Source organism: Zalophus californianus, chromosome 13, assembly GCF_009762305.2.
Source record: "Zalophus californianus isolate mZalCal1 chromosome 13, mZalCal1.pri.v2, whole genome shotgun sequence".
Lineage (NCBI taxonomy): Eukaryota > Metazoa > Chordata > Mammalia > Carnivora > Otariidae > Zalophus > Zalophus californianus.
In genome coordinates, this window is record NC_045607.1 from 19,214,175 (window position 1) to 19,239,280 (window position 25,106).

The window sequence follows — 25,106 nt, forward strand, 5'->3', positions numbered from 1 at the left end:
TGAGTGAAGTGGCTTCAGGCAAGAAGGATATTGTTACCGGAGGGGGGTGGGGATCCAGGGGGAGTCAGTCACTGAGCAGTGGGAATGTGGCCTCCACCCGCCTCTCTGCACTGATTTCCAAAGCCCCCTTACTAAGGTAACCCTGGTAGAGATGCATCCTCTGGTGGTAGCCAGCTCTCCACAGGAGGGCATCTTGTTTCATCCATCCCTACCTGCTCTTGGTCACTTCGTCGTTAAAAAGGCATCTGAGACCCTTTGTACCCTGCTTCAAAATATCAGTCCTGCCTTTCCGTCTCTGTGCCCCGTTATGTAAAGGAATGTAAAAGAAAATGATAAAAGTAACAACAATCACAGCTATTATATAGCATACCCCTCTACCTTCATATCCATTGATTGTCCCAACAGCACACTGAGGTGGATGGGATCAGTGTGCTAGTTCCATTTTCTAGAAGAGAACACTGAGGCTCAGCAAGAGGCCTGACGTGGGCCAGGTCATGCTAGGGAGTGAAAGCTGGACCCTCAAAGCCACCCACAAGCCTCTTTCTTCCACATTGTACTGTTTCCAGCAGAAATGAGCCTTCGGGGGCTGGGGGAGCTCTCATGACCACTCCAGTCCTGTGTTCGATACTAATCCTGGGTCCAGGGTTCAAGGGCAGCCCACCCCCCAGGATCTTTCAGTCGCCACCCCAGTTCTGCCCTCCCAAGCCCACAAGGAAACCCCCCCTCCCCACGCTGGGACTCTTCAGATCTGTATCTCTTCTCCGCAGGTGACTCCATGGCTTACCACAATGGCAGATCCTTCTCCACCTTCGATAAGGACACGGACTCAGCCATCACCAACTGCGCCCTGTCCTACAAGGGGGCTTTCTGGTACAAGAACTGTCATCGTGTCAACCTGATGGGGAGGTATGGGGACAACAACCACAGTCAGGTGAGCCAAGTGCGAGGGTCGGGGGCAGGGCTCGGGAAGCCAGTCGCGGGTGACAGGCGGGCACCCCAGCCCGTTGGTTCTGGCTGAGACTAGGGGGCAGCAGCCTCCGGAACCTGGTGTCACATCTGTTCCTGGCAAGGAGGAACCTCGGGGACACTGCAGGTCAGGTGAAATCCTCGAGACAGCACATGCTAACCCGTGAATGTCCCAGGGAGACCACTGGTCAGGTGGATTCCAAACACAGAAAGCTCTCCTCAGACAGAGCCTTTGTCTGAACTCCAGAAGGAAAGCAGATTCAAGTGGAGGTGTCTAGGTGACGCAGGGGCATAAGTGGGGTGTCTTATGATGTTGCCCCCAGGACACTTTCACTCTAGCATTATTGTACCACCTCTCTTTCCTCGTCCCCTGCCACCAGAGTGACATAAAGTCCTTCTGGAAAACAAACAAACAAAAACAAAAGCGCATGCCCAGCAGGAAACTTCTTTTTCCATTCCCCTCCCCTCCAATGTGGGCTGACGTGAAAGGCCATGGAGGAGTTATGGGAGCCCATCTGAGCTCTGGCTCTGCTCCGGCAACCGTGTGGACTTAGTGATGTCACTTTTCCTCTCTGGCCTCCGTCCCCAGCATAGAACGAGAAGGGCTTGCATCCCACTGGGCGCCTCTGTCCGAGGGAGGACAGGGGGACAGAGGAAGGCAGCGCAGGGACCAAGTACTTCACCAGCACTGAGTAGTTACAGACACATTTGCCCATGGGGTGAGCCAGCCATTCTCACACCTCAGCTGCCCGTCACATTCGGAGACTGCCCGCTATCGGTGCACGCCAGACAATTAGAATCCTATAAAGTGTCTCTATTTTCTTGCCTCATTTTATCAGCCACTAACTCCTCCATGTCCCCTCACAGCCCCACGCCGCTTGAAGAGAGGAGGGGTCAGAGAATGAGGTGGTGGCCTCCTAGGAGCTCTTGCAGAAGTGGCCCCCCCTTGAGGCCCTGGTGGAGCAAGGGGCCTTGTGGGTTTCGACAGCAGACTCTACCATCTGTAGACTCTGTGGGAGAGTCAAACAGGGAATTAGGGGACCCAGACCCAAATATAATCTTTTCTTGAGAAAAAAAAAAAAATCGTTGGCCAAATTTCCAAGGATACTTTTCCCTATTGGAGATGAGGGGAGTCGTATTTACTTCGCACCTACAATGTGCCCAGCACTATGATCACTCCTTTACAAACTCATTTAATCCTCACAGCATCCTTTCAAGGTTGGCACTATCAGACCCCGAAGGGGGAGGTGGAAGATGGTGAAACTGAGGCCCACAAAGGTTTGATGACCTTTGGTTCAAATGGTTCAAGACCATTTATGTCTCAAGTATAAGAGCCTTAAGATTTAATCCTATATGTCAGGTTGTAAGATTTGTGTTCCGCCTGCGTTCCTCCTGCCATTCCAGACAAACCCTTATTAAAATACTCCATAGGAACCGTGGGAATTAGAGACTCCCCTGCATCTAGCGAGTCCGTTCTGTAACCTCCAATCATGACCTGAATTCATTCAGCACCTGTTCCTACCGATGGCAAGTTTCACAAGCCACCATGTTGTTTCACGATGGCAGCTCAAAGCTCAAAGCAAGGACAGGTGGCTTCTGACTGAAATTTAAAAAATCGAGTCAGATTCAGCCAGCTTCTTTCCAAGTTCTCACTACACAGATCAACAGACAGATAGGCAAGAGACAGCTGTGAGCTACCCAAATGGTCAGGTTCAAACAGAACTCCCTTTGTTCCTGTTGACCAAGCAGCAGTCAGTGAGCACCTTGCCTAGTGGGAACCTATCTGAGGTCTTCTCTTTTTCACAGGGCGTTAACTGGTTCCATTGGAAGGGCCACGAATATTCCATCCAGTTTGCTGAGATGAAGTTGAGACCCAGCAACTTCCGAAATCTCGAAGGCAGGCGCAAGCGAGCATAAATTCCAGGAACGACTAACTGGGTGGGAGAGGAGTAGGGCCCAGAGGAAGAAGCAGATTTTACCAAAGTCTCAGTACAAACCCATCCAACCATCAAGCCACACCCGGGCATTTGGCAGGAGCTAAAGCTGACCGTGGACCATCAGGCCGATGGCAGGAGCGCTGGCCCCACCTACTCTGCGAGTACTTCCTTCGCACCAAAGACAACAGTCTCCACAGATGTCTGCTTGTTGTTTGAATCAGCACACATCTTCCAGTGATGGTATCACGGTGGTTGTCCTTCTCTTGGGTGGCTCTGGGAATGGGAGAGGGGTAGGCTGTACAGTGGTAGTTTGTGTTAGAACCAGCTGTATTTTACACAAAGCTGTATAAGTATCATTATTATTGTCTGCAATGATTCGGTGTGCGTCATGGGAGGCCGTCCCCCGCCCCTTTTTTTTACATTTCATGCAACAAAAACCAGAAAAGCAATACTGTTTCGATGTTAAGGATACGATTAATATTATTAATATAATAATAATGACAATGAAAACTAAGAATTTTTAAAGAGATCTTCCTTTCCGAAACACATCTGGACAGTACCTGATTGTATGTTTTGTTTTGTTTTTTTTTAATAAAAGCACAAGTACTTTTAAATCCGTCTGTTGTTTTTGCCTTTCATTGTTGAGCCTGAATTCCACCAAAGGCAACGTATTTGAACAGAGGGAGGAATGCTGGAAAGGAACGGAAGGCACAGTGAGGAGGAAGGGAAGAAGGGAGGGGGCCTACAAGTTGGGAGAGAAGAAAGAACTTTTTTGAACAAAGCTAAACGAGGTTGGGAAAAGGTTACCACTTGAGATTCAGCTTCTTGCTCAATATTTTCAAGACTAACAGTGTGTGGTTTCAAAGATGCTTTTATACCCATCTTCTAGAAATTCCATGATATAGGTGAGGAGACAGTTGTTATCCAGCAAAGATTAACATGCCCAGAGGCAGACTACCTGAGTTCAAATCTTGACTCCACCATCCCTTTATGCCCTAATCTCTCTGTACCTCAGTTTCCCAATCAATAAAGTGGGGATACTCGCACTGCTTAACTGCATAGCATTTCTGCAGAAAAAAATAAATATCTTCCAGATAAGGCCCTTAACACGGCTCCTGGTGTAGAGTAAGTGCCAATAAGTGTTAGCTGTCTCTACGATCACTTTATATATGACAGACTGGGGTTCACAGAATTGAATGACTTGCCCGCAGGCTACCCACCCAATTAATCATAGAACTAGGATTTCAACTCAAGTGTTGATTTCAACCCGAGTGTTCTTGCTCTCCCTCGGGACCCCGATGAAAATCCCTCCTTCCCTGAGGAAATGTGTGAGTTGCAAAATGATGGAGTGTGGGGAAGTCCTGCTGGATGCTTCTTACAACCCCAAGATCTTAGAACTAGAAAGAATGTCTGTTAGGAAGCTCTCCCCCTCCCCCACTCGAAGCCCCCCTGTCGTGTCCCCCAGCCTCGGCCTGAATGCATCTAGTGGTGGAGGGACCTCACTGCCCAGCACAGCAGATCTGCTCGTACTTGGCAAATATTGAGTTAGAACCACACACTACACATTTGTCTTTGAAAACAGGGTGGGTTGAGGGTGGGGGGAGAGCAATTCCCAATTAATTCTCTAGGGGATTTTCAGCAAAGGGACTTATTTAATGAAAATGTTTGGACTGATAGGCCTCATTCAAATGGAATGTGATGGCTCAGACATGAGGACAAGAAGAATTTACGGCTGGGGCCAGATCCTTCACTGCTGAGTTTATCTTGCTTTAATAAATGCTGTCACGTCATATACACAATTGGCTGTTCCAGATCATAAGACTCACCCTCTGCACCTCCGCCACAGCAACACTCGCCTTGCTGTGTAAACCTGAGCAAACGGGCTCCTGCAACAACCAAGCCTCAAGTGGGAGGCTTATCTGGCTGCTGATGGTTCCCCTGGGAGGCCCTGAGGCCCGCTGCTGTCCCCTCCCCACAAATGCAGTTATAACTAAGCGGGTGAGGTTCTTCCCAGAAGCCACACCAGAATCAAATTCCCCATCAAACAGGAGTCCTTAACCCGGGGCGCTGGGAAGGTTGCAGATGCCCCCATGTGGGGATGGGCAGGCGGAAGGGCCCGCACCGAGACGCTCAAAGCTGCCCCCATCCTGGTCAAAGCATGAGCTCACGTTCCTCAAACATGTCCTTCAGTCGCTGGCTCTGGCTTTGTTCAAACAACCTCCTCCCTCCTGAAAGGGCTCCTGGAAATTCTACTCCACTGCATTCTCCCGGGAAGCTCTCCACTGAGAGTGAATTTCCAGGGAGTCTGGTCTTCCCTTTGCCCTTCCTCCGTCTGCTCCCCTCCCTTCCCCGCTGCTTGTACCCTTCAAGGCCACCCTGCATGGATTATACCAATGGACCCCCAAGCCCTCAGGCTTCTGGTTGGCTATCAGAATGGGAAGTGCTGGGATAGTGGGGGATGGGGTGGGGGGGTCAGGGTCCTTATTCCCCAGCCCTACCTCTGTAGCATCACGGGGGGCTGACAGTTTGCCTCCCAGCAGAGGCACAGCACCTGTCCATTGACCGTGCCCACTCAGCTCTCTATCCAGGTGTCAGGTAACTGTCCCCCCCTCGAGCCCTTCAGGCTCTCCTCCTCCCTGCCTGCACCTTTGGAAACAGTTTCTCCTCCCCTGCCTCTCCCGGGGACCCTGACAGACAGGCCCACTCTCCGGGCGCCCCTGTTGTCGCTGCCTGCTGGCCCTTACCCCATTCTTTCCACTCGGGCCTCCCACCATGGAAGCCACAGGGGAAAATACTCCCTCCTCCTCCCCGTGGGAGCCAGGGCACACACCTCGAACCCTGCCCACTGGATACCTGCAGAGGGACTTCTAGCCTTGAACAAGGAATGCAAATCCAAGAGCCTAAGAGACTGGCTTCCCCACGGCCACCACAGTGTCTGCCCACACAGCCCCGTCCTTCGGGACAATCCATCCCACCTTCTCCCTTTCTCAGCCTGCCCCTCTCACGCCATTCTTCTTCCCACCATTCCTTGCCAACTCCACATAACAGGGTGGGGGCCCCTGTGGGCTGTGCTGATTGGCTCTCTTCTCCCCCAAGATTCTCTTTTCGCTTTCTGTTTAAAAGTCAGTACTGAATGCCCCCCATAGGCCCAGCACTAGGTGAACAAGATAACCATGGGCCCTGGTCCCTCGAGCAGCTTCCATGCCAGGGGCAGGCTGGCGACAGCCACTACATCGGACAAGCCACCTGAGGGTATGCTTGGGAAGCAAAGCCGAGACACTACAAGAATATCTAATGAGGACCTGACCCTGACCGGGAAGGGTTCCCTGAGAAAGAACATCTGAATCGTGACCTAAACGATAAGTAAGCGTTAATCAGGGAAGAAGGCAGGGGAAGCAGAGGGCAGAGTATCTCTAGAGGCCCTGAAATGGCCCGGCTGTGCAGAAAGCCAGCCAGGAATCCCGTCTTGACAGTTCTTTTGGTCCAGGATAAGGATTTTGATCTTTTTCCCTAAATGCAATGGGAAGCTGCTAAGGAATTCTAAGCAGGGAAGGATTATGATCCTATCTTTTCTCTAAACCATCTTTGTGTTGCAGCCTGCAAGACAGGAGGTGCCTCGGGGGCCCCAGGGGAAAGGTGATGGGGTTTGAGTAGGTATGTTGTCACGGAGATGGGGCATACAGTTCTGAGAAAGGTTTAGAAGGAAAAACCCATAGGACTTGGGGTCCCAGAGAGCTGCTCCACGTCCGCACCCCAGTTCCGGAACTGCTCTCAGCTCCTGCAGGGGTGTCTTCTAGATGCGGCTCCATAGTCTCAGTAGGGGTGTGCGGAGCTGGAGTCAAGGCTCCATGAGCCCCAGGAACCCGGATGGCTGCAGGGTCCCATAGTACTAGGCATCGCTCCTTGGACTTTGGATGGGGGGGGGTGGCAATCAGGGAAGCTCCTTGGAGGTTACTGTGGTTAGAATGGGATCAATGCCAAGGCGAGGCTGTGGCAGAAGGCAAAGGGTGAAGGTGGTGGGGGCCTTGCCCTGAAGGCTTTATGTCCTGTAAGTGCAGCTGAGAGGTGCTGATGGTGTTTAGGGCAGGAGTGACAAAATCAGCGTTACTCTTTGGAAGGCTCACTCCCATACTAGAAAGGTATTTGCTCCTGCTAGCGTGTCCTCTGTCCTCAGTGGGATGCTGTACCTCTTCACAGGTGCCCGCCGCCAGGATTCGGGGGGCGTGTGGTATACTCGTGGCCAGCAGAGGGCTCCCTCCCCTTGTCCTCCTTCCTCCGCGGCCAGCACCGCAAGTGAATTTAAAGCTCAGGAAGGAAGTAGGAAAAGGCTCTCCTCTTGAGAATCACTCCAGCCTCACCAAGACTGGAAAATAGATTCCAGTGTGTTACAGAAAGAAGCACGCACACACACTCAGTCAAAATGAGCAGCTCCCACGTTAGCCCAGTACCTTTGCAGCTGCAGGTAAAGGAACTGTTTGAGAGCAGTGAAATGACTTCTCTGAGGTTCACTTGACCTTGAAGTGCCAGAGCTAGGACTGATACCTTAGATCTTCTGACCCCTTAGGCCAAGTGCCTGGAGGAGCCTCTCTCGGCATATTTACTCCTTTTATCCATCCTTCCATTCGGTACACGAGGAACACACGCCATAAGCTGGTTCACTCATAACACTTTACAGTTTGCAAAGCCGATGTGATTATAACTTCTTTAAAGTAATCGTCTTTGCAGTCAGAGCTGAGCTTGAATCCCGTTTTCCAATTACCGACTGATCTTGGTCGAGCAGCTTCATTTTTCTGAGTATCCCTAAACATTAGAAATAAGAAGATATACCCTGATGAGAAGTCGTGATGATCTGAAAGAGAAAAATGGACAGCACCTGGCCTGGAGAAAGTGCCAACCATGCATTTCTCTCTGAAGCAGATAAGACAGTGGTTCAAAGCTGAGCATCAGGGTAAAATACTCACGTCAGCCAGCAGATGGCAGTCTCCCCCGGCTTTAGGAGGGCACTCAATGAGGCGCTCCCAGCGATGTTTCAGGTGGCTGGAGACGCAGGCTCCTAGAAACCTCCAAGGAAACCTCCACCTTCACTCCAATCCCCTGCTCCATAAGAGGTTCAAATCCTGCGCACAGGCAGCAGGGCATGGCAGGCTGTCTCTTCTGTTCTTGTCTCCCCCTCGGCTGCACAAAACCTTATGTCAGCAACCACAAACCCTCTTGCTTATCACCTCTTGCAAATGTACACCAGGGTGCGGGGAATAGGAACGTGGGGGGCAGGGAAGCAAGGCTTCGGGCCCACATGTCCAGTCCCCACACAGATTCTGCAGGACCACCACCCTTCTCCGGAACGTTCAACAGCTCCACTGTAGTGATGTCTCCTCACTAACTTACTTTCCATTATGAATCCCTTATCGTTGGGAGTGAAGGGCAAGCCCCCACAATTTCTACTGTCCTGTGCTGGTTCCTCTGGCTTGTCCCTGGCCCTTCAGCCTCAGGACTTCTCCTTTGTTACCGCTTAACGTTCCAGCACAGAGCAAGGCCCCTCTGGAAATGGGACCTACTTCCTATTATCATTGCTACTGTTTGGCTTTCTCTCCTCAAAAGCCTGGCTCAGACGGTGATCCTGCATCCCCAACGCTTAGCTCCTTGAGTCAGTCTATACCCCCAAAGAGGTGTAGAGCGATCCTCTTAAAATGCTGAGTCACGTCATTTCATTCCGCTGTCGCAAACCCTCCAAGCTTGCCTTCTGGCTTAGAGCAAAGCCCGAGACGTGACAGTGGCCTTGGAAGCCCGGAGTGATCTATCTGTCCATCAATACTGCTCCGAACACCAGCCCCATTTCATGACGATCCAGGTGCGCCGCCCGCCGGCCGTTCTTCAAACCCAGCGCTCTCCGACTGCAGAGCCTTTCCCTGGAATGCTCTTGCACACGAGCACACACACACACAGGTACACACGCACACAGCCGGCTTTCTCACTTCCTTCAGGCAACTTCCCAATGTCGTCCGCTCCATGAGACTCTCCCTCAACACCCCACCTGAACACACACACATGCCCTCCACATGTGCAAACCTCTGCATACACACACAAGCCCCCCCATCCCCCATACTCTTCTCTTTCTCCAGAGCTCATATTTCCACCTGACTCACTGCTGCTTTACTTACTTAGTTGTATGATTTCTAGAAATTAAGCTCCGTGACAATAGGGACTTTATATGTGTTTGCCCCCTGCTGTATCTCCAGCACCTCGCACAGAGCCCGTTCTGTGGTCTCCCGGTCCTTATGTGTCAACCGAATACATGACCAGACCTAGGAAGAGAGGCAAGCAGGCTGTATCCACCTCACCTTATTTTCTGTTTAACTCATGGAGGGTCCGCTCTGTCCCCAGATCATCATTTTAAGAGGAAACAAACTCAGATAAGTGATTTTTCTCTAAGTTGTCATGCAACCAGTATGGATTCAAATCCAGTTCCTGCTCACCCACATCATTACCACAGTAGGTCAGAACCTGGCATGTGGTTTAAAGAAACAGCAGAGGAATTGCTCTGTTGAGAGCCCCAGGCAGCAGCCTCTCCTAGGGAGGGACAGGCTAGGGGCTGAGACTGTCTCACAGCCAAGGAGGGAGAAATCCAGCAGGATATTTAAATGGAAATCACCAAAAATATCAGGCATTTGAAAAGCAGAGCATCGTGCGTATCCAACCAAAGTTGCTTGTCCAGGAACTTTCCACACATGTGGTCCCTTGGAGGGTATCCTCTCAACTTTGGACAGAGGCTCTGCGCCCTCCTCACCACCACCACACTGAGAACCATCATTTCACAAGGGTTGATGGGAAGTATGTAAAATTAGCGACCTGTCGACCCTTTTATTTACATGAGTTTAAAGATTTACTGAAATAATAGGGAGAGAGACAGAGACAGAGAGAAAAAGGGAGAGAGAGACAGAGATAGAGAGACAGAGACAGAAAGAGACAGAGACAGAGGCAGAGGCAGAGACAAAGACAGAGACAGAGTAGTTTTCCAGGGATGGTAGAAGCATCATAAATGAAATTCACCTAGTTGTGGGTTCAAGAGCTTCTCCAAAAAGAAGTATCTCTATCTCCTGACAATAAACGCCTTCTAAGCAGTGAGCAGAGGAGAGGGTGGAGCAGGCCCCAGGTGGGTAAGAGGGGTCTGGTCTACACAGTAGACCCAGCTCAGCAGAGGTTGAGGACCGCACTCCACCTGGATACCCTGCAGGGGAGCATCAGAGTTTGGGTTGGAAAAAACATCTGTCTCCCCCCAAAAGCCCAGTCCTAAGGCAGCACTCTCATCTGAGTGCAGCACAGGGCTGGATCCAGAGCAGGCTTTAAGCTGCACGAGAGCCTGGCTTGTTCTGCTGTGTCCAACACCGCATCCGCAGCGCAAAGCGCGGGAGCATAGTAGCTGCACAATCAAGACCTCTTTATTGAGATATCAACTCACAATAACTGCCTGCAAGTTCTTAGGAATGGCTCTCAGGTCACAACCAGGCCCAGGATGAAAGAGAGTTGCCCTCACTTAATAGATGTCTAATTCGTCTTATTCTATCCTTAGAATGGCGCTCACTTAGACAATCGGATTGTGAAGAGACTGAAAACACCGTGTCTTTCAAGAGAAAACATGGGATAATGAGCAGGGACATCTCCTTGGTCTCAGAATCTCTGCAGGCACGTCCTGGATGAGAGATAGCAGACTCATCCTATTGGGTGACAGAAGGAAGAACTAGGGTCCCCTGGTGAAATCTACACGGGGACAAAAGGCACCCAAGTAAGAAAAGAGCTTGTCGCGACCAAAACCATCCAGGGAACAGACAAGCCATCGGAGAAGCAGCAAGCTCCTGACCCTGGAGGGGTCCTAGGTCTTGAGGTTCACATATTCAATAAAGTAGCATTGTAAGGTCCCTTCCAGCCCCAAAATGGACTTATTCTCCCCTCTGGCTCAGTTAGTTGTCTCATCCAAGCTGTCGAAAGCTTCTGCTCCAGGTTTTCAGCCTCCGGCCTGAGTCTCAAATGCAGCAAAAGGAATGCCCATTATGACAAAGTTAAGAGACCACAAAACACAGATTTATTGAAAGAAGGCAGCCCCTCGGGGAGACAGGAGATAAACACAGTATTCACTGTTCTCAAAGCCCTTCCTCTGGGGAACGCGCCGGGGAGGAGCCACACTTGAAAGTTGGCAAAACCCTAAATCTCCTAAAAATTCAAGGTTTAAAGAGTTTCTTGGAAGCAAGCTCCTTACAGAAAGAGAAACCTGCAGCTGCAACCATGACCCACTGCCGGAGAATCTCAGCGCCTCCTTGGCAGGGATATTGACTGCAGGAGATTGCTGGGGGTCAGATTCCCCTTCCTAACTTCGCTTAGGAAGTTCCAGGAGGCTCGCGCAAAGCAGCAGTCTCTGGGAAGGAGATTTTAAGTGCAAACAGGGATCTCATGTTATCATTTGGCCCCCAATATCACTCCCGCTTAACCATTTCTTCCCACTTAATCTAAATGCTGAGAGCATTCAAGGGGGATGTAAGTGACTTCATGTACATCGTATGATTCATGCATTTCATGGTGAGGCTGGAGATTGATTATAACAAGACCACTAGACACGGAGGCGGGAGAGTGCCTCCCCAACCAGACTCTGGGTGTGCTGGAACCAGAATCAGCTCTTAGCCAGCTCTGGAGCTGCAGCCCCCGGCAAGGAAGATAGCGCTATGCTAAATCGATGAATGAATCAATCAATTGATTGGTGGTTTCAATCTTTGGCTCTGTTACAGAACTAGTACTGTGACCTTGGTGGAGCTGTAGAACTTCTCGGAGCTTGAAATGTTTTCATCTATAAATCAGAAATGATAGTAACTACCTTGTATGGTTTCAATAAATGCCATGATGCGTATAACATGTCCCAGAAAACAAACTGAGGGTTGCAGAAGGGGAGGTGGGTGAGGGCATGGGGGAGCCGGGTGATGGGCATTAAGGAGGGCACATGATGTGATGAGCACTGGGTGTTATGCACAACTGATGAATCACTGAACACTACACCAGAAACTAATGAGGTACTATATGTTGGCTAATGGAATTTAAATTAAAAAATAATAAAAGGTAAAATAAAATAAAGGAATAGAGTGTCCCAGAAAGTGTCTGGCATATAGTAGGTGCTCAGCAAAATCGCATGCCCCTTCTACTCCCTAGGACCCACCTTCACACAAAGGAAATAATCAGTAAACATTTGCCTGGCTGATCAATACTTGGAACTAATATGAATGAACTCAGTTAATTGAGGAGGAGGCATAGACAGGTGAGGTCATGTGCCTTGGGTCAGGTGACTGCCCCATGGAAGAGTTTGGGGCAGAAGGAGAGAAGGAAATCCAAAATTAAGTGTATCTCTGCTAATTGGGAGAGAGAGCTAACACTCGCATTTGTCTTTCATTTTCACCATGATTTCCTCTTAGACATTCAGCTGCTAAAGGCAAAGTCCCCGGACCTTCCAGAGGATTCACAGAAGATTCACACCTTTAGCAGCTTCTCGTTAGTAAAACTGAACATACAGACATGGTAAAGTGTACTCAAAGCCATTTATCCTTAGAGGACCACATAAGAAATTCTTACTGCATCTAGTCCCCCTCACTGCACCCAAGAATTTATTTCTGCAAATGAATGTGTATTTGACGCTGCAATCAGGAAGTGAAATGCATGTCACCCAGTGTGTCCCCTCACTGCCTTAGCTGCCAGGACAGTAAGGGCAAACTCATTGCCCACTTACTCCAATCATCGTGGCTCAGGTCTGTGGCGAATCTATTCCTTCTAGTTTCTTCCACTGGTTTCTGTTCTCTTTTTTGTCCCAACGGTCTGATTTTGCTTTCTGTTTAATCCACACGTCTTTCTGAAAAAAACAAACAAACAAAAAAGGGTAAGCGAGAAGAATATCAAAGATATAAAATGGGACACAGATTCCCAATTTGGACTTTCCTAGTCTGAAAACAGTACCTGAAATCCCATGAAGTAAGTGATATCGGTGTACCCGTTACACAGAGGAGGAAACTGAGGCACGGGAAGGCTAGGGAACTTCAAAACCACACTGTTGTGCTTTATTGAAGGTGATCAGAATGAAAATGGAACATTTAATTCAGAACCTCGTAATCTGGGAGCCAGGAAGACAGACGGAATCTAATGACTACACTACAGATCCTGGTGATGGAGTCAGCCCACACAGCGCCGGCACCAACTATCATGATCAGGAGTAAATCCGATGTTCCTTCCACCTTTCACATTCCACTCTCAAGAGGGGCAGAACCTGACGGTAGAAACAAAGCAAGCCAAGAGGTTACTTATTGCTGTAACTGGGTTGGAAGGAGAAAAGACCCATTAGGGTAAAAGGGCAAGCACCCTAATGTTTTCTCTGCCTGCAAGGCAGACACATCACTCCCCCGGCTCCCTCCGACCTAACGCCTCGCCCCCAGTGTGGAGAATGGAGACGGGGATCGTGAGGAGGGAAAACCTGCAGCCCCAGGTCCTGCCCACGGGCTGGAGGGTGACTCACACTGTGTGCAGCCCAGCCGGTCCTGCTGAGCTGGTCTCAGAGAGAAGTGGCTGCTCTCACCTGTGGCTTGGAAAACCGTGGTCCGCAGAAGTACTGCCCAGCCACTCCGCACTCCGGAGTCTCCAGAATACCAGGGGTCATGGCAGGCTGCACTGCCTTTGCACCAAACCCCAAAAAGAACCTCTTTCCAAGTCCCAGAATCCCATTGCCACCAGGGTTTTGGAGTGAGCGGCAGCCGGTGGAAATGCATCCTCGGGGGGGTGTGCAGGGAAGTCACCCCTTCTCCCAAACTTCAATGACGTCATCGACGTGGCCACCGCAAGAGTGGAACCCACATACACGGCAGCGCCCTTGAAATGGCCCAGCAGGACCAGGAGGGGAACCTCGTCCGTTCCCAGAAGAGTCTCCCGCCTGCCTGATGCTGTTTGCGGAAATCAAGGGACCTGCTGACTCCCCCGAAGTGCCCCCGTCTCGCGGCCTGGTTCGCTCGGCTCGTTGCCTGCCTTGCCTGCTGTGTCTGACCCCGACACCTTCGACCCCGACACCTGACAAGCAACCAAAGCTTTAGCACGCCTTCGGTGCCCGCTTCCTGGCCTGGCGTGGACACTTGACCCGCTTTCTCTGTAATGAGCCCCGCCCGGGTCCCGTACGGGTCTTGTTTGAACTGATCCCAACACCAGGACACATGCACGAGCTGGGAGGCTTTACGCTACACTGGCCAGGCTGCCAGAGAAGGTTCATGGAAAGAAACATATCATGGGGTCTTGGGAAGGAGGGACCACAGGGAGGCTCCTTCAGCTAGGAAGGTGACATTGGCACCTCGCCCTTCGGGATGGCACAGGGTGACTGTTAGTGCAAAAAGCCCGGGCATGGGAAACCTCTTGCTAAGGGACATGGCCTCAGCAGACATTCCAGGGCCTTCCCTGGTCCCTGACGTCAGCGCAGCTGCAGGCCACGGGCTCTCCTGCAAGCAAGCCTCTCAGCATCTCCCCTTCTCTGACTCGGGCCTTTCCTCAGAGCCTGGGAAGCCACTCCCATCTCACACAAGGACATTTTCCAAGTGGGAGGTGGGGCAGGCCTGGGGACCCTCCACCGAAGAAGGACAGGAATGAATGACCAGATGAATGCCCCAGGACCCTCTCCTTTCACAGAAGGACGCACGTTTGGCATGCCTTCTCACAGGGGCCCCAGCGGGACTAAGCCACGGTTGTCCACAGCGGGAACCGAGCAGCAAAGCCCACGTTGGGCATCCCTCCTCCCTGTCTCACCCTGCTCTCGCCCCGCACTCCTGCATCCGGGGGTCATCTCCCAAGCTCTTGCCTCAGGCTCCGCTTTAGGCCTGATGGGCCGAGACAGAAACGCATCGGGCCGAGACAGAAACGCATCATAGTTACAGTGAGAATCGGGAGTGCGGTATAAGATCATCTCAGTGAGGTTAGTATGAGCCAGAGGGTGAACAGGCCACGGAAAAGCTTTAGATTTCAGACTCCATTGTCTGCACAGTCAAGATGGTGGAGCCTAGCCCGGGAATCCTGCCAACAGGCCTTGGGGTGGCAGTGGTGGCCGGGGATCTGGCCTCACCAGGGCTAGATGGAGTCTTTGGGCCTCCGCTAAGCCAGCGAAGATTCAGGGAAAGGATTGGGATGGGCAGGGACACTGATGCAAAAGGCCGCTCACCAAAATGGGGCCACCAGGGAGGCCACGAGGTGAAGGTCTGATTCAACCCTTCTGCCAGTGCCCAGAACGCATCACTAGCACATTGGATTTGGCATGAAAATAACCGCAGCTTTCCTGAGTGCTGCCTATTTTCAACCTGCTAAGCAGCTTTCATAATGAGCTCATTTCGTTCTTAAAACAACCATATAAGTCATTCTCCCCATTTTATAGATGAGGAAAGTGAGCTCACTGGGCACTCGAACCAAGACTTGAATCCAGAGTTCTTGGATTCCAAATTGCAGGCCTCGGCCAACCAACTACCCTGCGGAGATCCAACGGTGCTGCAGTCCAGGCTCAAGGTCAACAACTGACCTTGCAGATGTAAGCCTGAGGACTGCAGGCTGGAGGAGCTGGGAGAGGCGTCAGAACGCACGCATAGCCTGGGTTCACCAGCACTGCCTGGGGAGAGATGCCCCCTGTGCCTCAGACTCATAGTGACAGTGACCGTGTCCTCTGGGGTCACACTGTAGCTGCCCTTCCATTCGTGTACAGCGTTTCTTAGGCATGTCACCTACTTTCAGGGCCCAAAGGGAAAGGACTCCAGGTTGAGGTGGGCAGAATGCTTAGTTTTCTGTCATTTAGAAAAGAACTTAGAGCCATGCTTACCTCTACCGGCCACGCTCCCATTTATAAAACATACTCCACTCCTTTGAAATCACGATACCAAGGATGGGGAGAGCAGGCCATATGACTCCGATTCCAGAGAGGAGCAAACAGGATCAGAGACGTTGAGAGACAGGACAGTGTGGTGGAAATACCAGCCACTGGCCTCGGGTCAGGAATGCCTGCTCCAGCCAGAGCTCTGCTCCTGAGTGGCCCTGCCTCCCCCCTGGTTCCCTAGTCACCTTGGACACTGCCTTTGCAGGCTGTGTGTTGAAGAGGAAAGAGTCCAAAGGTGGAAGGAACCTGATTCCCTGAACAACCACACAGAGCAGAGATCAAATCCACCCGTGGCAGTGTTCCATGACGTGAGCAAGCAATGCATTTTTATAGCATTCTGCCAGGGAGCTCATGGAGACAGCAGTCAGCTAACCTTGGCTCATAGAGTCCCTCTGCGGTCAAGGCGGTTTTCTCCTCTGACCTCAGTCCGGTGGATTCAGCATCATTTGGAGCTTCCATCTGGTGCTTTCCAAGCTGGACTTCACTGACCGAACATTCTTTGGTTTACGTGATGTCTGTTCCTGGCCCCAGTCCTTGCCCAGTGCCCTTGAAATCAGCGAGGCAGCAGAGCTGAGCACCACCCAGGTCTCCTCCCTGGTGGAGAAGAGCCAGCCTCATCAGATAATCCAAAAGCCAGATCAAAGGGCACCAGACCCAGTCACAGAAAACCTGGTACTGACCTCAGCTGTGGGGTTGCCCTCAGAGATACCAAAGCAACCGCTCACACTTCAGGATTCTAACGTGCATTCAAGGCCCGAGAGAGAAAGATGGGGGTTAATTACTCAAAGCTGTGGGATAATTAATGACAGTGATTTCCCCAGACTCTAAGGGAACAAAGATTTTGTGAAAAAGGAGAGAATTGTTGAGGCAGATATCATGTTTGTGAAGGCAAAACATCAGACTCTTTCCATTATGAGCCCATCCCATTGTTTGAGAGGTAGCCAGAGGGAATGGAGAGGCCACAGGCTCTGATTTGGAAAGACCTTGTTTCAAATCTTGCCTTTACTCCTAATGACTGTGCGTTGGCAGGAGCTCACTTCTCCAAGTCTCCGTGTTATCACCGGTGAAGCGGCATTTCTCACAAAGTTGTGGTAATTAAATGAGACAATGCAAGCAACAGACATTGTAAGCTGTGGCAGGGAGTTCCCTTTATCGTCATCATGCTAGGGTGAGGGGGAAGCTGGTTTGGGAAAGCAGGGGGAGGGATGGAAGCATTTCTTTCATTCATGCATCTAATCATTTCTCTCAACACGGCATGTCAGGCGCTGAGATGAATAAAACATAGCCTTTGACCTCAAGGAGTTCAACGTCTGGGTGGAAAGACAGATGCATACACAAGTTACTGATCCCCTAATGTGATAACTACCTCACACATGTATAAGAAAGCCAGCACCACCCCTTCTAGAACATGCCCTAGAGAGACATCCATGGGTGCCCATGGAAACATGTACAGAGAGGCCCACTGAAATTTTGGTTACAAATTTAAAAAGTAGAAAAAAAAATTAAATGTCCATCAATAAAAGAGCAAATAAAATGCAGCACATAAATCAATACCATGGAGTCTCATTCAGATTGAGTGGAAAATGTAGTTATCAGATTATATATAATTTGGGTACCCTTTGGTTGGATTTTAAAACCACACACCAAATATTCTGTATTTTTCACAGATGTGTGCAATTGTATGTATAAAAGTTTTTTTGGTTTTTTTTTTTTGTTTTTTTTAACGGACTAGAAGAATCCACATCAAACTCATGAACCTGGTAGCTTCTGGGGAAGGTAGGAAGGAAATGGGTCTAGGGGTAAAGGTCAAAGGGGACAGTAATTTCATCTGTAATGGTTTACTCACATTAAAAAAAACAAAACTAGAAACAAATATGATAAACCTTAGCATTTATTTGTTGCTTTGGATAGTGTTAATATGTGTGATATTATTCTTTATACCTTTCTGTATTTTTTTAAATTTATCAAAATAAAAGTAACCAGAATATAGCAGTGGGTTATACTAAGCATGATGAAAATGTCCTTCCCTCAGTTAGTCTAAGCTGACCTCAGAGTAAGTCCACGCTAGAAGGGGGTGGCCAGGAGACAAGATCAAGCCTGGCAGGAGTTGGCCCGTGGTCGCAGAGGTTCATGGAGAGGGTCAGTTGATCATGGTGACACTGTTTGGGAGTCAGCATGAAACTCTGGTTTGGAGAAATGAAGAGCTGGTCCTCATGCCTGGATTTACCACTTACTGATATAACAAGCTCACAATTGTAATCACACATCAATTCTGAAATCTACTGCTGTCTCTCATGAAGCTAGTTCCTCATGCTAGCTAACAGGTATAAGGTGGACTTTAAATTCTATGTAATTTATACTTCATTTCAGCCAATAGTTTAAGTAGACTCTTTAGGAACTTCTCAGACTCTCTGGGGGAAACAGATCCAATCTCTAAGTCATGCTTCTCTGCCTGCCATCCCTCACTCCTCTCCAAGATGGCGCCTGGGCGTGGCTTATGCAACCTCACGATGGAAGGGCAACCCTGGGGCTGCAGGCACAAAGCCAGTTCAATGCTGGTTTCAGAAGCAACACCCTTGATCCACCTAAATGCAGACTGACCTCCTAGAGCTTGCATCTCCAGTCTGCAACCAGTGAAACTTGAGGTCTGCTGTGTGTGTGTGTGTGTGTGTGTGTGTGTGTGTGTGTGTGTGTGTGTGTGTGTCTGTGTCTCTTTCTGCTTGGGCAAAGTCTGGGTGCTCCCTGGCTAATTCAGGGCCACCTCCTCTAGACCTTTCTGAGGCCTGGCAGTGAATCCAATTCAGCTTTAGCCCACATGGTTTGTTATCTCTGCAGCCTTCTGTACAGAACTGGTTAGAAGGTCCTGATACAATGGACCTTCTAACTGGCACCCAGCTGTCTGCAGCACACGGGAACCAAAGGCAGCTGGAGAGGGCTAACCCTATAAGCCTCCCCGGGCCTCACAGGCACTACACTGCCATGATTATTTTGAGATGGCTGCCCTGATGGTATCATGTCCTGCAAGGTGGCTCTGCTGGGTAGCTCCCCAAGCAGAGAGTGGAAGCAAGAACGACCTTCTGTTCTGGATGTTTCTTTCATTTATCGAAAGTGCTTTTCTTTTCTTGGCCAAATACCCCCATAGGATGTTTCAGTCCTCTCTCCTTCCCTCCCAGTCTTCTTTCCATAAAACCCTTGGCTGCTGTGATGGTTAATTGTATGTGTCAATGTGGCTTGACCACAGTACTCAGATATTTGATCAAACAAGTCCAGATGTTGCTGTGAAGGTACTTTTCAGGTAAGATTAACATTTAGACTTTCACTGAAGCAGATTGCTCTCCGTAATGTGGGTGAGCTGCATCTAATCAGGTGAAGGCCTTAAGGCAAAGACTGACCTCCCTCAGGGAAGAGGGAATTCTATCAGCAGACTACCTTCAGTCTCAAGCTTCAATGTCAACTCCTCCTTGAATCTCCAGCCTGCTGGTCATCCTTTTCTTCTCCATAAGGTCCAGTTTGCAAGGCTGTGGTCTTACTGAGGAGGTCAAGTACCTGTCCTCTGGGATAATGAACTGGAAGGAAGTAGGGGGTTGCAAGGAAACCATGGCTAAAGGGGAGAAATTTACCTTTGTTTTTATAAATTTTTATCGCCATTACAGTGTGTGATCTTGGACAAGTTTTTGGCATCTCTGAGCTTCTATCTGTCTCACAAAGTTGCTCAACTAATCAAGATATTATAATTAGTAGTAGTACTCAGTTTTGGAGATACATCCAGTCACAGTGTGAAGTTTAACAGAGATTGTGAGTGTCAGAGTTTGGGGCTTTGCAAGGGTGGAGGTCAGATAATGAAGTCCGTGTTCGCGGGCCACAGTTAGGGTTGTACGGAGCAGATCTGCATAAGCTACGTTCTAGATGTCAAATCATGGCTGAGTCATAAAATCCAGGTGGAGGGGAGAGCTGGAACTAGCAGGTGGTCAGCCGTGACAGGCCCGGCGATTTGGGGGCAGTGGGACCACAGTTGACAGAGAGCAGTTACCAGCTACGTCTTCCCACAGCTCTTTGTCCCAACTGATGTGATCATAACAAGCTTGTCTTTGATTAAAAGCAACAGTAACAACAATCCATGCAGAAGCCAGACTTCACCTTCTGCCCTGCCAGGTAAGAAGCAAACCTTCTAGCAAATTCACCCTTGGAGTCCGAGAAGGACGGGAAATCCCCCTGGAAGCCCAGAAAGAACCGAGGCCAAACTCTGGGCTTTTTCTGAGCAAACATTTTGAGAGAAACCAAAGTGATGATGATGTGGAAGAGCGTCCGGGGCTGTCCCCTCGAGCAGCCCAAGGCTGATGAAAACACAGGGATTAGTACAGATGAATCATTGCCAGTCCTCTCCCTGACAGCGTTTGCTAGGGGCAAGCCGATAAATACCGGATCTCCGAAAGCGCTGACAAGTTACCCACCAGGCCTGGGAGGTAGATGGCTTTTGAAATTGGTGGGAGGAGAAAGCGGGGAGTGAAGACACGGAGGCGTACCCCCCTTCCAGAATTCACATTCTTCCTTTTGGTAAGATCATTTCCTACTCTTTCAGAAGTGTGGGTGATTCTAGAATCTAGATGAATGGTGCCCGTGATCCCAACCTTCCATTCTTCCAGTGTGGGTGAGAATTCATGGCCTTCTGTGACTCTTGTCCTTTGACAAGCAAGGAGGAGATGCTTGGAGGCAAGCTTCCTTGCTTTGGGTTAGTAACAGGGAGGGCAAACTAAAGGTCTTTGGAGCACAACTTCAGACAGAATCTAGGGTGACCCCGGCTTTAAAGGCAATATTCCCTTCGGTGTCTTGACCGTGACAGTGGATACACAAATCTACACATGTGATAAAATGTGTAGAACACACACACACACACACACACACAGATGAGTACAAGTAAAATTGGGGAAATCTAAATAACATCCGTGGTGGGGCGCCTGGGTGGCTCAGTCGTTAAGCATCTGCCTTCAGCTCAGGTCATGATCCCAGCGTCCTGGGATCAAGCCCAGCATCGGGCTCCCTGCTCTGCAGGAAGCCTGCTTCTCCCTCTCCCACTCCCCCTGCTTGTGTTCCCTCTCTCGCTGTCAAACAAATAAATAAAATATTAAAAAATAATAATAATAAATAAATAACATCCGTGGATTGTATCAATCTCAACATCTTGGTCTCAGTGGCCTATCATATTATAGCTTTGCAAAATATCACCACTGGGGGAAACTGGGTAGAGAGTACACAGAATCTCTGTATTATTTCTTTTAAGAAAAAATAAAAAACCGGTTTGGGGCGCCTGGGTGGCTCAGTCCATTAAATGTCTGACTCGGGCTCAGGTCATGATCTCAGGGTGCTGGGATCGAGTCCTGCATCTGGCTTCCTGCTGAGTGGGGAGTCTGCATCTCCCCTTCCCCTGCCGCTCCCCCTGCTTGTGTGTGCTCTCTCTAGCTCTAAAATAAATAAACAAAAACTTAAAAAAAAAAAAGAACTTGGGGCGCCTGGGTGGCTCAGTTGGTTAAGCGACTGCCTTCAACTCAGGTCATGATCCCGGAGTCCCAGGATCGAGTCCCGCATCGGGGTCCCTGCTCGGCGGGGAGTCTGCTTTTCCCTCTGATCCTCCCCTCTCTCATGGGCTCTCTCTCTCAAATAAATAAAATCTTTAAAAAAATTTTTTTAAAAAGAACAGAAACAAGTTTATTGAGATACAATTCACAGACCACACAATTTCTTCGCGTAAAGTGTACCGTTCCATGGGACAAACTTGTACATTTGTCACAATATTTTTAAAACATTTTAATTATCCCAAACAAGAAACTCTGCTCCCTTTATCGGTCATCTCTTAATACCCCCATGACCCAAGCTCTAGGCAACTACTAATCTACTTTCTTTTCTCTATAGAGCGGCCCGTTTTGGATATTTCTTGTAATTGAAATCAACTGTAGGTGGTCCTTTGTGACTGGCTTCTTTCACTTAGCATTTATGCATCAATATTTCATTTCCTTTTTTTTTGATGAACAAGATTCTATTGCATGGATAGACTACATTTTCTTTATCTGTTCATCCGTTGATGGACATTTGGGGTTGTTTCCATTTTGGGGCTAGTAGGGATAATGCTAGTGGGAATATTCATGTACAGGTTTTTGTGTGGACAAATGTTTTCAATTCTCTTGAGTATATACCTAGGAATGGAATTGCTGAATCATATGGTAACTCTATGTTTAACCTTTTGACAAACTGCCAGACTGTTTTCCAAAACAGCTGCACCATTTTACATTCCCACCAGCAGTGTACGAGGGTTTCGATTTCTCCACATCCTCACCAACACTTGCTATCTTGTGTCTTTTTCTTTATTATAACCACCCTAGGACGTGTGAAGTGCTATTTCATTGTGGATTCAATTTGTATTTCCCTGATGGTTAATGAAGTTGCACATCTTTTCATGTGCATCTTGCCCATTTATTTTGTGTATTCTCTTAGGAGAAATGCCTATTCAAATCTTTTGCCCACGGCTTGCATTATTCATCTTTTTATTGCTGATCTCTGTATCAGTTCTTGCAATTGCACATGAATCTACAATTATTTCAGGACAATTTTATCTTTTTAAAAGAAAGGATACTGGGGAAGAATGAAAGACAATTCAAGAATTTTTTCTTAAAAAAGGCAGAATTTCACCAAAGAGGGTTATACAGACAACAACCAAGCATATGAAAAGGATGCTCAACATCATTAGCCATTAGGGAAAAGTAAATTAAAACCACAGTGAGATATATCTACACATCTATCAAACTGGTCAAAATAAAAATTAGTGACAAAACCAAATGTTAGTGAGGATGCAGAGAATTTGGGTCAGGTGGACATTGGTGGTCAGGGAAAACAGTTTGGCAGTTTCTTTTACGAAATAAACATGCAACTGCCATACAACCCAGCAATTGCTCTCTTGGGCATTTATCCCTCAAAAATGAAGACTTATGAGGGCGCCTGGGTGGCTCAGTTGGTTAAGAGTCTGACTCTTGATTTCAGCTCAGGTCCTAATATCAGGGTCCTGCTCAGGAGTCTGCTTCTCTCCCTCTTCCTCTCCCTCTGCTGCTCCCCCGGCTCATGCTTGCACACAATCTCTCTCAAAATAAATAAATAAATAAAATCTTTAAAAAAAAAAAAATGAAGATGGGGCGCCTGGGTGGCTCAGTCGTTAAGCATCTGCCTTCGGCTCAGGTCATGATCCCAGGGTCCTGGGATCGAGCCCCGCATCAGGCTCCCTGCTCGGCGGGAAGCCTGCTTCTCCCTCTCCCACTCCCCCTGCTTATGCTCCCTCTCTCGCTGTGTCTCTCTCTGTCAAATAAATAAATAAAATCTTAAAAAAAAATGAAGACTATGTTCACACAAAAACCTGCAAGGTTCTTCAGAGAAGCTTTGTCATAGCCAGAAACTGGGAAGAATGCAGATGTCCTTCACTAGGTGAATGGTTAAACTGTGGTCCATCCAGACCATGGAACTCAGTAACAGAGAGGGACAGACTACTGATCCATTGAACAACTTGCAGGAATCTCCAGAGAATTAAGCTGAGTGGAAAAAAAAAAAAAAAACTCAAAATGTTACATACTGTATGATTCCACTTATGCAACGTTTTTGAAACAACACAATTATGGAAATGCAAAACAGAAGTTTCGCCAGGAGTTGCCAGGAGTCAGGAATGGGATGGGGAGGTGAGTGGGGCAGGAGAAGGAGGTGGGGGTGTCTATTAAAAGGGCAACACAGGCGGGCAACAGATTATGGAAATGTCCTGCATCTTGATTGTATCAATGTCAGCGTCCTGGTTGTGATTCAGGACTTCGGTTTTACAAGGTGTTACTAATGGCAGAAAGTGGTAAATCCAGTAATGCGGCACATCTCCTGGATCTCTCTATATCAGCATTTCTTACAATAGTGAATTTATAATTATCTCAAAATAGAAGTTTAATTTTAAAAAGAGAGAGAGAAAGCAGGGCGCCTGGGTGGCTCAGTTGGTTAAGCATCTGCCTTCGGCTCACTCAGGTCATGATCCCCAGGTCCTGGGATGGAGCCCCACATCGGGCTCCCTGCTCAGCAGGGAGCCGGCTTCTCCCTCTGCCCCTCACCCTGCTTATGCTCTCTCTCTTAAATAAATAAAAAATATTTAAAAAAAATTTTTTAATTAAAAAAATTTAAAAAGAGAGAGAAAGAGGGGCGCCTGGGTGGCTCAGCTGGTTAAGTGACCAGCTCTTAACATCGGTTCAAGTCATGATCTCAGGATCCTGGGATCCAGCCCCGCGTCAGGCTCAGCACTCAGCAGAGAGTCTGCTTGGGGATTAACAATTCATTGTTTCCCAGACTCCAGTCACTCCTGCATCTGCATCCTCCTTTCTACAAAATTCACTTACCATGGCTATTGTCACTTATTAACTATTTTTTTCATTCAATCAATTCTCTTCTTTGCTTAAATAACTTTATTTGCTAAAGGAAACAAAAGTGGATGCACGTTTGTTCACATTTTAACATCTTTGAAAGCAGGCATATTTCTTACCCTGAGTGATATATGATGGTTTAATTAGTAGAATGATTTTCCTTTCTTTTTTTTTTTAAGATTTTTTATTTTTTTATTAGACAGGGAGAGAGCACAAGCAAGGGGAGCGGCAGGCAGAGGGAAAGGGAGAAGAAGCCTCCCTGCTCAGCAGGGAACCCCATGTGGGGGCTCGATCCCAGGACCCCGGGACCATGACCCGAGCCGAAGGCAGACGCTCAACCGTCTGAGCCACCCAGGACCCCCTATTTTCCTTTCTTAATGGAATATATAATAATGTTGTTTTTATAATCAGCCACATTTTAGATTCTATTAAATACGGAATGTCATTTCTTTAAGTAGAAAACCAGAGTTGCTTATTAAAAATAGAAGAAGCCATTTAAATAAATACATTTTTTAAATTACATTTTAATTAAATTTCAGCTAGAGTGTGCCGCCTGAAAATATGTTAGCCTGAGGTCTGCTCCTGATCTATTAAAAAAGGGGAAATTTAGCAAGCGTAAGAGGGTCACCAATAACTTACTAGCACCAAACTGATACGATCTTCATGATACAATGTAGTACATAATCCCATGTGATGAATAGCCACACTATGCAGGCCCCTAAAACTATGTCCATCAGCAACAAGTGTCCGCCTTTAGAAAGCATTGGGAAAAGGCTGAGTACCCTAGCAGGAAAGACTTGCATCACTGCTTCTGGGAATTTAGGGAAATTAGGGATGATATATTTGCAGTCCCTAGGGGAA

The 25,106-nt window shown here is 48.5% G+C and overlaps 1 protein-coding gene across 16 annotated transcripts in view; it reads left to right on the top strand.

Annotated features, from left to right (window-relative positions):
• Positions 1-3,238, top strand: part of TNC (tenascin C) — a 92,101-nt gene extending 88,863 nt beyond the window's left edge. For all 16 annotated transcript variants that reach the window (XM_035723435.1, XM_035723433.1, XM_035723432.1 and 13 more), the window contains 2 exons: positions 768-931; positions 2,773-3,238. In XM_035723435.1, coding sequence (XP_035579328.1) covers positions 768-931; positions 2,773-2,883 — 275 coding nt within the window. In that variant the 3' untranslated portion in view covers positions 2,884-3,238. The remainder of the gene's footprint in view (positions 1-767; positions 932-2,772) is intronic.
• Positions 3,239-25,106: the final 21,868 nt, after the last annotated feature.